The sequence below is a fragment of the Diaphorina citri genome, unplaced genomic scaffold (genome assembly GCF_000475195.1).
Source record: "Diaphorina citri unplaced genomic scaffold, Diaci psyllid genome assembly version 1.1 scaffold759, whole genome shotgun sequence".
NCBI classification, from domain to species: domain Eukaryota; kingdom Metazoa; phylum Arthropoda; class Insecta; order Hemiptera; family Psyllidae; genus Diaphorina; species Diaphorina citri.
Genome location: NW_007378192.1, coordinates 85,953 through 97,851, shown reverse-complemented (window position 1 = coordinate 97,851; position 11,899 = coordinate 85,953). Strand labels below are relative to the sequence as shown.

Here is an 11,899-nt window from a genome sequence, read left to right as displayed (position 1 = left end):
TTCCTATGGCTGCTATTAAGTTCCTCAGCTCAAAAAATACATGTCATCGCTGGGATTCGATCCCGCGTCCCCTCGGTTATGAATCCAACGCCTTAGCAACTGCACCACTAGGACTATGGTTTCACCTATGTCGTGTATTAGGCAGGATATTTCCATTGCTATCTAGGCACCCCGCGGATCCAGGTGGTGGAGTAGAGGCTGGGATTCGATCCCGCGTCCCCTCGGTTATGAATCCAACGCCTTAGCAACTGCACCACTAGGACTATGGTTTCACCTATGTCGTGTATTGGGCAGGATATTTCCATTGCTATCTAGGCACCCCGCGGATCCAGGTGGTGGAGTAGAGGCCGGGGTACCGGGGGTTCGATGCTCTCTCCGCCACTGAATTACTGCCTTCCAGATCTTCACCTCGACTCCTCCTCTGTAATAGAAATGGACATTGGGTTGAAATTGAAGAAACCAAGTGAGTTCTAGATTTTAACTCTACGATTTGTTTTTAAAAAGTTTGCCCCGTTCGCGCATCAAACCCGCAATCCAGCGCTTACAAAAATTTGTCTCTTTATTCCAAATCCAAAGTATTGTCTCTTTTTAGAGGCTGGGGTACCGGGGGTTCGATGCTCTCTCCGCCACTGAATTACTGCCTTCCAGATCTTCACCTCGACTCCTCCTCTGTAATATAAATGGACATTGGGTTGAAATTGAAGAAACCAAGTGAGTTCTAGATTTTAACTCTACGATTTGTTTTTAAAGAGGTTTCGTTTTTAAAAAGTTCGCCCCGTTCGCGCATCAAACCCGCAATCCAGCGCTTACAAAAATTTGTCTCTTTATTCCAAAGTATTGTCTCTTTTAGTAAGTAAGTAAGTAAGTCAGAATTTGGTGAATCCTAGAAAACATGCCCAACACCTAAAGGACATTTTCTCAATAACTTTAGGGCCGATATAGTCTTTGAGGACTCTGTAAAGGCTATTTTTTCTGAGTGAAAAAAAGGAAAATATCAATAATTAACAGGCGTCAATAAAAACGAAAATAAAATTTCACGATCCCATCAGTATAGGATACACAAATCCATGCAGGTATCATAAATCGTTAATTAGAATTAGAAAATAGATGACAAGAGTGGGGGAGGCAAAGGCTATTTTTCTGAGTGAAAAAAAAAGGAAAATATCAATAATTAACAGGCGTCAATAAAAACGAAAATAAAATTTCACGATCCCACCAGTATAGGATACACAAATCCATGCAGATATCATAAATCGTTAATTAGAATTAGAAAATAGATGACAAGAGTGGGGAAGGTCTAGGACTTACTTGAGATTCAGTTTCCTCACATCATCCCGACTTAAATATTGAAGTAAATCCTCCAATGTGTACTCTTCTTCTGAAAACTGAAACATAAAACATTCAAATATCTAAATGAATAATCAGTAGATTATTGCACATTTTTAGCCCGTCCTTCCTTTATTATTACGATAGCAATAAAAAGGTATACCTCTGTTAAGCTACGCCGAGCAAGGCCAATAAATGGATGGGTGACTTAAACATTATATTGGGAATGAAGGGAGAACGGGCTCTAGTCTTGATTTTAAATCATTACATGAAAGTAAAATCGAAAAATCAAATCAAGAATAATAATAAACTGAATATTAAACAAATTAGGTAGGTACATAGGTACTGATCGAATAAACTACGGGCTAAATAATTCCCGGAGGGACGGGCCCAGCTTGTTAACTTTTTAACCACATCATTTTTCGAAAGGGAGCAATCTTCTAAAAAATCAACGATCCGAAAAACCATCGTAATCCAAATCCTGCTAAATTCCTAATACGGTCACAATCACCACACACCACTAGATTATCATACTGGTTTATGTTTATTTCCATGCATAACTGGATTATGTTTCAAATCATATTTGATGACTTGGAAAATTCTACAGGGGAGGGGTGAAGTTGTCGAGAAACCAGGGGCCTGTTCCACGAAACAATTCTGACGTCATATTCCGCACTCTATTGCACGCGCAGAAAAGAATGAGAACGTTCTTCGACTGAAACCGTACACTGTCCCGACAGCATAGATTTACCTCGTCAATCGACGGCCGTGGATCTATATCGACTGAAACCGTACACTGTCCCGACAGCATAGATTTACCTCGTCAATCGACGGCCGTGGATCTATGTATGGCCACAGCTTTATTCTGCGCTAACAACTGGGTCTGATCTTCACATTACCTATTCACAGATGGCGCTTCATACTCGGGCACTTTCAAATAGATACTCGACTCGGAGTGTCGCTTGGTATCCACTCTGTTGGGTGAGTGTGAGTCTGAGTGAGGGTTAGGATGAGACTGAGTGGAGTACCAAGAGTACTTCTTCCTAGAACAAAACTGACATTTAGCACACAAACACGCATTCAGTTAATGTTGTTAGTACAAGCCAAATAGAGAATAGTAAATATAAATAAATGCAATCATTCTGGGTTAAATTCGATTGGTAGCAACACTCCAAAACGGCACTGAAAAATAGGTGCTCTTTTTAGTAGAAATTCAAAACTCTCACTGAAGTGTATGCATAGGTAAGTGTTTCCTACTGAACCTGAATTCGGCCTTTAAACTCAAAGGGTTAACGGGTCTAAATCATTGTAATGAAAAGAAATGACATGTATTCCCACTAGAAAGCAGGTTCAATGTTTCAGTCTCAGTCCTTTTGATAAAGAGTCAAATGTTTTATACACGATTAGATGGCAGTACCTGTTATTCTGAGTTTTAATCAGCATCAGTTGCTGCTTGAGTTCACTTGTATTGTCCTCATGCTGACTTGTATAATAATTACCTGTTATTCTGAGTTTTAATCAGCATCAGTTGCTGCTTGAGTTCACTTGTATTGTCCTCATGCTGACTCGAGTAATAATTACCTGTTATTCCGAGTTTTAATCAGCATCAGTTGCTGCTTGATTTCACTTGTATTGTCCTCATGCTGACTCGAGTAATAATTACCTGTTATTCTGAGTTTTAATCAGCATCAGTTGCTGCTTGAGTTCACTTGTATTGTATTCATGCTGACTCGAATAATAATAATTACCTGTTATTCTGAGTTTTAATCAGCATCAATTGCTGCTTGAGTTCACTTGTATTTTCTTCATGCTGACTCGAGTAATAATTACCTGTTATTCTGAGTTTTAATCAGCATCAGTTGCTGCTCGAGTTCACTTGTATTGTCCTCATGCTGAATGGGTATGGGTTGTGCTGACTCGAGTAGTCTCTGTTGTGATTTGTCGCTATCGAATGAGGGGGTACTGTCCCCCCCACGTCCTCCAAACCCTGATGATTCCGGCCCTGAGCCCAGGTTAGGACCTAACTCTGAATAAGAAACAAAATTAGGTTTGTAAAGTTGTTGTTGGTATTTTTTTTTTTTTTTTTCAAGTCATTTACTGTGACCCTAATTAGTTTGCAGGGTACTGCAAGGTACAGCCTTATAAGCTCTAGATCCCGTCCGGGGCGAACTCTATTTAGAGATAAGATAAGGTTCGTTCCCTGAACAGCTGGCTTTCTCCTATCCTGTCCTTTTTATTTCTTCCATTTCGGGATGATAAGACCTCCGTTGTTACAGTTCCCTCGATGAAACCTCTTAAAAAGTCATTTAAAGGATCATTTCTGACGTTTTGTAAGTAATGTGTACAGTACAAGCCAAATAGAGAATAGTAAATATAAATAAATGCAATCATTCTGGGTTAAATTCGATTGGTAGCAACACTCCAAAACGGCACTGAAAAATAGGTGCTCTTTTTAGTAGAAATTCAAAACTCTCACTGAAGTGTATGCATAGGTAAGTGTTTCCTACTGAACCTGAATTCGGCCTTTAAACTCAAAGGGTTAACGGGTCTAAATCATTGTAATGAAAAGAAATGAGATGGATTCCCACTAGAAAGCAGGTTCAATGTTTCAGTCTCAGTGCTTTTGATAAAGAGTCAAATGTTTTATACACGATTAGATGGCAATGAACATACTGTGACTTGAACGGCAGATGTGACAAGTCCTATTGAATTACCAGGAAGAATATTTTTAATGTACTGAAGCGCTACCTACCTGCACTATAGTGGAAATCCGACTTTATGAGGAACCTCATTTACATTCTTTCAAGGAATACGGGTTATTTTTTATTATTATTAAATAATTAAATACTGAACACTCAGCTATGCCGACATCTTGCCAATTGCTGTCAGTTCTTCTTACTCTGGAACCGGTTGTTATCCTCTGGAATTAAAAGAACACTCAGCTATGCCGACATCTTGCCAATTGCTGTCAGTTCTTCTTACTCTGGAACCGGTTGTTATCCTCTGACAGGAGTACAGGAACCACTCTCAATACTGGAAGATTTAACAACTTCGGACCCAGTAGGCCGCGAAAGAACACTCAGCTATGCCGACATCTTGCCAATTGCTGTCAGTTCTTCTTACTCTGGAACCGGTTGTTATCCTCTGACAGGATTACAGGACTGGCAGGATTACAGGAACCACTCTCAATACTGGAAGATTTAATGACAGGATTACAGGACTGGCAGGATTACAGGAACCACTCTCAATACTGGAACATTTAACAACTTCGGACCCATACAAACTAAAGGTCAAATAGCCTAGTTAGCTTGGTTGGTAGTGCGTCTGCCTTGTAAGCGCTAGGCCGCGGGTTCGATTTCCTCCGTCAAACGCAGTGACGTTAGGTCACCATGTTAGTTGTGTGGTGACCCACACAGTAGAATTCAATATTATTTCTGAGGAGAATAAGAAATCAAATATTTATTATTATTATTATTAAAATCTGGCCACATACTCGTATAGTGCCTCTATTAGACTATCGAGGTTGGACGGGTCCCCCATTATATTATTATCAGTAGTATTCAATCACCCATATGGAAATATCCGGTTTACCTACCACAGTGTATTCTCAAGTGAATAACGGATCAATATACCCAATATGTATGTATATTATATCCTGTCACAATATTATTACCATTATAAAGTTCATAAAGGATAGTTAGCTATGTCTTAGTTCAGTTTCAGGGCAACCTACAGTAAACATACGGACATCCTCTTGAATTTATTAAAACAAACTCAGTTTTAGGGCAACCTACAGTAAACATACGGACATCCTCTTGAATTTATTAAAACAAATATGGTTGCACTTGATTAAAACAAATAAACACGGAAGGTATCACTGAAAGACAATAAAAGTGCTGTGATGGTACCTACTTGAGTACTGTCGGTTTGTATATCGGAAACAGCACACAATACGTATCATATCTCAGTTTTAGGGCAACCTACAGTAAACATACGGACATCCTCTTGAATTTATTAAAACAAATATGGTTGCACTTGATTAAAACAAATAACCACGGAAGGTATCACTGAAAGACAATAAAAGTGCTATGATGGTACTTGAGTACTGTTGGTTTGTATATCGGAAACAACACACAATAAGTATCATATTATACCAAGTTCCGTCCTGTCAAAAAACCACCAATAAAGAAATCTAAAGCTACCTACCAAGTCCATAAGACCACACACATATTGATATGTATATGGGATGGGCATACTACGACACAGACCACACGAGTCTAATGTCTCATAAAAAAAGAACCCATAGAGGTCCCGAAATAACCCCTCCCCCCCCTCCCCTGTTTACTGAACTAGTAGACAACAGAGTGAAAAAAGATGAGCAACACATACAAGTATTAAATTTAACTCCAACTTACCGCTTCATGAAACAAATAGATGGCGAAATGTATTTGGTTGATAGCTACCGAGTCAAAGTTCAGCTCTTGTTTAAGCTGAGCGATCTTGGTTTCAATACAAGACTTCTGTTGTTCGGCTATGTTATCTCTCATACCTTGCATTAGAATTTCCAAGTGAGCCTGCAATAGAAATCAAACATCATTCAATATAACATCACTACAATATAATATATAACATCATTCAACGAACCAAGTGAAGTCCTGAGGATTTTGGAGACAGTCTCGTTAGATTGGAGGGTTGCGCGTCTGCCTTGTAAGTGCTAGGTCCGGGGTTCGATTCTCGCCCGGGGCGGATTTTATCCTCAAGGGATAAGGTTCGTTCTCGAAACGGCTGGCTTTCTCCTATCCTGTCTTCCTTCTCTCTACGCTTTGGGATAATGAGACCTTGGCAGTTACAGTTTCCTTTTTCAAACCTCTTCAAGACTTCTGTTGTTCGGCTATGTTATCTCTCATACCTTGCATTAGAATTTCCAAGTGAGCCTGCAATAGAAATCAAACATCATTCAACAAACCAGAAGTCCAAGTTTGAACTTGAGGATTTTGGAGACAGTCTCGTTCGATTGGAGGGTTGCGCGTCTGCCTTGTAAGTGCTAGGTCCGGGGTTCGATTCTCGCCCGGGGAGGATTTTATCCTGAAGGGATAAGGTTCGTTCTCGAAACGGCTGGCTTTCTCCTATCCTGTCTTCCTTCTCTCTACGCTTTTGGGATAATGAGACCTTGGCAATTACAGTTCCCCTTTTCAAATCTCTTAAAAAAAAGCATTAGATTTTGAGATTGGATCTTACCTTACTAAGTAGACAATCATCTACATCTCTCTGAATACACTTGAGCCATACTTGACATATGTGATCTCTATCCTGATCCAATACTCCACTCAGTGTTATTCTGCGCTGTGAATCCTTCTTGCATAGATAGAACCGATCCTGTTCAGGAGATTTAGAGTTTAGATTTACTTCCGGTGACAGAAGACCGGAAGAACTACTACGGGTAGCTGTCAGACTGAAACACAAGAGAAGTAGATAGTTTGTTTGTTTAATAGAGACTTAAAGACATATGATTGCAAGTGACGGAGGTTTCTGAAATGTATGATTCATGGCCGAGGTTACAAAGTGAGTTTAAACTCTGTTTGAGTTAAACTCTTGGACTGAGCAATCTATTTGGCTCACTTTGTGGACCCGGCTATCATTTGTGAGAAAATGGTGGGAAGTCACTATTAGATTTCATTAGCTTTTATTAAGATTTCAAACGACGCAAGTGGTTACCTTTTTTAAAACTCAAAGCACTATTACAGCAAGAAAATCAATCAGTTAATAACAAGTCACCAAAGGGAAATTAAATAATAAAACATGCCAGTCCGAGCGGCTTTACAATGCGACGACAGTGAAAGCATAAAAAGGCCTTCTTGCATGCTTGATATTTGTAAATTGCTTTTTATCAGTACTATGTATAGCAAATGATATAAAATAAATATTTTTTTTAAAGAGGTTTGGCAGAGGGAACTGTAACTGCTATGGTCTTATCGTCCCGAAATCGAAGAGAGAAGGAAGACAGGATAGGAAAAAGCCAGCCGTTCCGAGAACGAACATTATCCCATCAGGATAAAATCCGCCCCGGGCGGAAATCGAACCCGCGCATACAAGGCAGACGCACTACCAACTAAGCTAACCAGGCTGGCAAGTAGATAATTTGATTAGTTAGTTTGCTTTCTATTTGAATAGATAGCCAAGGACCTAGTACTGATCTAGTAGTAATGGAGCAGTTGCAAATGGGTAAAAATTATAAATAAATGGTCGATTCCTAGCTTTCAGAAACGGAACCAATTCCGATGGAGCATGATCTTTGATTTCCTATGGTTTATAGTGAATATAGTGCGAAAAGAACTTTCACAAATGGTCAACTTTCTGGCAATGATAGGATTAAATAGCACGCGAAAAGAACTTTCTGATGGGAATGATAGGCTTAGGTAGTATACAACAAGATCTTTCACAATTGATCAACTTTTTGTGTTATTGGGTTTAGTATAGGGTTAGGAAACATATAAAAAGGACTTCTTGATTATTTGAGTAAAATTAGGAAAACAGGGGAATGTTTTTGTCCCATGTTAATAAAAAAAATCCCTCAACCTTTTGAAAAATAAACAAAAAAGACCCAGTACGCAAGTGGAACATCTTTTTTTTTCATTTTAGTACGCAACTAGAAGGTTAAAATTGAAATAGTACGCAAGTTACCTACAGCCAACTGCAGCTAAGGGTCTTAGTAACAGGGTTTTTCCCTCCATTAATGGACAAACCAACTACTCATTTCAACCTCACCCAGCCAAAGTGGATTGAAGGTAGGTATAAAATTATAGTAAAATATATGTAGGTATGGAAGGTATTAAGGTATTTTAATTATTTTTATCGGATTTATTTCCATCAAAGTTTCGCTTCATAGCAGACGAGCCTTTTATTGTAAAACAATTTTAATTTTTTTTTGTTTTTGTTTTTTTTTTTTTTTCTTTTTCTTTTTTTTTTCAAGTCATTTACTGTGACCCTAGTTAGTTTGCAGGGTACTGCAAGGTACAGCCTTATAAGCTCTAGATCCTGTCCGGGGCGAACTTTATTTAGAGATAAGATAAGGTTCGTTCCCGGAACAGCTGACTTTCTCCTATCCTGTCCTTTTTATTTCTTCCATTTCGGGATGATAAGACCTCCGTTGTTACAGTTCCCTCGATCAAACCTATTAAAAAGTCATTTAAAGGATGATTTCTGACGTTTTGTAAGTAATGTGTACAATAACTTACCAGGTGAAAGTACATTGATAGCAACCTGCACAGCATCGCGTACTAGTTTATCCAATGCAAACATCCAGTGAGGTTTAATATTGTGACCTCGCAATACGACATTCACCTGTCGACAAACACACATTTCAATTGTGTTAAACGTGAATGCTTGACACAAATGGCGTGCCTCGATACACCACACTATGTACGTCTAATATCTTAGAGGTGTTTTTCCTTTCGGGGAATTTCGGGAAACGGAACACGACATTCACCTGTCAACAAACACACATTTCAATTGTGTTAAACGTGAATGCTTGACACAAATGTCGTGCCTCGATACACCACACTACATAATATGTACGTCTAATATCTTAGAGGTGTTTTTCCTTTCGTGGAATTTCCGGAAACGGAACCTGTCGACAAACACACATTTCAATTGTGTTAAACGTGAATGCTTGACACAAATGTCGTGCCTCGATACACCACACTATGTACGTCTAATATCTTAGAGGTGTTTTTCCTTTCGGGGAATTTCCGGAAACGGAACGGGAAGCTGTCGACAAACACACATTTCAATTGTGTTAAACGTGAATGCTTGACACAAATGTCGTGCCTCGATACACCACACTATGTACGTCTAAAATCTTAAGAGGTGTTTTTCTTTTCGGGGAATTTCCGGAAACGGAACGGGAAACTGACATTGGGCTTATACACACCAGTTTTCTTCTTCTTCTTCTTCTTCTTCTTAGAAAGAAAGGGGTTTGATAGAGGGAATTGTAACAATAAAGGTCTTATCGTTCCGAAATCGAAGAGACAAGAAGCACAGGATAGGAGAAAACCAGCCGTTCTGAGAACGAACATTATCTATTGCGGATTAAGTCCCCCTCGGTCGGGAATGAGACCCTCGACCTAGCTCTTACAAGGCAGACATGCTACCCTCCCAATTGGCTAGGCTGGCTATTTTTCAAGACATTTGTTAAGGACATTTATCATCTAATTGAGTTTTAACAATAAAGTCCTACCTCCGTCTGGTTATTTGGATTAAAGTTCTGACTTACTCTGCTAGGAAGGGATCCTCCAATAATTCCCCAGCTGTAGCTCTCTTGTCTGGATCCTTCTCAAAGCATCTCAGTATAAACTGTTTCGCTTTGTCTGATAACTCGGCCGGTATCTCAGGATGCATCTTATGAAATCCTACTCTATACAGAGCAGCCTGGGGTGACCCCAACTCTATGAATGGGGGCTTGCCTGTTGCCATCTCTACTATCGTGCAGCCTAGAGACCATATGTCCGCCTGGGGAGAATATGAGGAATTAACACTGTATTGTGTTAGGAAAATAACATTCATTGTGTACATCTGTACAAGGTAACCCAACTGTACAAGGTCCCCAAATCTTCAACGTGGGTAATCAACAAATAATGTAGGTACTTTGTGAAATGAAAATTGGGTAAATTGTCATTTTTACAAGCTATTCATTGAAATGTTACTCTGGTAATGTCGCCACTGCTCTTTCAAGACTTATCCCTCACGAGGTTAAGTGGAAAAAAAAAAATATCAAATCGACTCTATCCCGGGACCTCCAAGCTCCTGTGTGTATGTGTATACCTCGTGTAGACCCCCACTCAGCCACGGAACGAGGGCGTAGGTTGCTTTTACAAATTCTTCTTCTTCAAAAGTATACCTATCATCAGATTATCTCAGAGGTGTATAGCTGTGTTCACACATAGTCGAGGCGTCGATCGGTTTCGACCTATCGATTGACTGAGTGAAACTATGTTGTCGAGGCAGTGTAGGCGGTTCAAACGATATCGATTGATGATGGATGTCATCGAACGGCCGCTCGACTATGTTTGGACACACCTCAAGAACTAAACGGGATTAGGGTTATAATAATAATAATAGTGCTTATTTATACTGCTCGCATAGGACTGAAAAGTCCCTTTACTCCAGCAGTAGGGTTGGTGGTATGGAAGTCAGGGGGAAATAATGGAAACTTCCAAGGTTCCCATCCGTAAACGGTAGATACGTTCAGAGTTCCAGGCATCAATCACATACCTAATACTACGTTGTTTACCAGTGTATATCTACTTGTACCTGCTGACAGCTGCTTATAAGCAGGCTGAGAGTGTTTCTTACAGGCAGCTACAGACATATGCTTATTTATACTGCTCGCATAGGACTGAAAAGTCCCTTTACTCCAGCAGTAGGCAGCCAGCAGTTAGCAGTAGGGTTGGTGGTATGCAAGTCAGGGGGAAATAATGGAAACTTCCAAGGTTCCCATCTGAAAACGGTAGATACGTTCAGAGTTCCAGGCATCAATCACATATACCACATACTACGTTGTTTACCAGTGTATATCTACTTGTACCTGCTGACAGCTGTTTATAAGCAGGCTGAGAGTTTCTTACAGACATACCGACCTCCGACCTACCTGTATTTGCCAAGGTAATAAAATCTGCTCCAATCGCCGGGGATCGAACCATTCTGCCTCCCAATGTGACAACTGACTTTGAGATCAGAGGTCATTGTCATAGGTTAAGAAAATAATTTTTAATCATAACCAAGTTATTCTCATTAGACATCAGTACGTACCTTTTCCAAATGCTTTGGACAGACATTTTTCGTCGGACAGAACATGTTGACATACGAAAATCTATTCCAAATGTGACAACTGACTTTGAGATCAGAGGTCATTGTCATAGGTTAAGAAAATAATTTTTAATCATAACCAAGTTATTCTCATTAGACAGTACGTACCTTTTCCAAATGCTTTGGACAGACATTTTTCGTCGTACAAAACATGTTGACATACGAAAATCTATTCCAGACCTATCTCTCTCACTTTGAACAGTTTTCTGAAAACTGAATGCTTTGTTTAGCGAGACACACAAATAGACACGGTATTGGCCGCCGTCCCATATTTCACATCGATTGTAGAGTCGTGACAGTGCTTCGCGTTTTTTACGGACGAAACACGAAATACATATCAGAGGGAAAAATTTATCTGCTAGGATTTAACGTCAGGTGTACTTGGAGATGGTCTAATTCGCATGTGCAAAGTGCTTGTTCATAAAAAAAAACAAACAACTTTCAATCTGGGAAATAAGGAGTGGTATACAGTATACGCTACCTAGGTGAAGAGCCCACCTCTGTGACCGAGTGGTCAGAAGCACTGGCTATCAACCCGAAGGTGCTGGATTCGCATCCCGACCAGGGCGGAAATTTTCTGACCAAATTTTTCCATTCTTGGATGGGCATGGATGTATAACAGACCCCAAATCGAAGAGAGGAGGACAAGAAAGCCAGCCGAACCCAGGAGGACGAACCCTGTCAGTTTAAAGGAATAAGAAAAAAAAAA

At 39.8% G+C, this 11,899-nt stretch overlaps 1 protein-coding gene across 1 annotated transcript in view; it reads right to left on the bottom strand.

The window, feature by feature from the left end:
- Positions 1-214: 214 nt before the first annotated feature.
- Positions 215-11,899, bottom strand: part of LOC103511857 (mitogen-activated protein kinase kinase kinase 15) — a 35,226-nt gene continuing 23,541 nt past the window's right edge. Inside the window, exons 10-20 of the mRNA XM_026825484.1 lie at positions 9,598-9,834; positions 8,562-8,667; positions 6,946-6,958; positions 6,565-6,778; positions 5,742-5,900; positions 4,450-4,546; positions 4,309-4,359; positions 3,157-3,352; positions 2,234-2,369; positions 1,309-1,385; positions 215-421 (exon numbers count right to left, since the gene is read on the bottom strand). Coding sequence (XP_026681285.1) covers positions 271-421; positions 1,309-1,385; positions 2,234-2,369; positions 3,157-3,352; positions 4,309-4,359; positions 4,450-4,546; positions 5,742-5,900; positions 6,565-6,778; positions 6,946-6,958; positions 8,562-8,667; positions 9,598-9,834 — 1,437 coding nt within the window. The 3' untranslated portion in view covers positions 215-270. The remainder of the gene's footprint in view (positions 422-1,308; positions 1,386-2,233; positions 2,370-3,156; positions 3,353-4,308; positions 4,360-4,449; positions 4,547-5,741; positions 5,901-6,564; positions 6,779-6,945; positions 6,959-8,561; positions 8,668-9,597; positions 9,835-11,899) is intronic.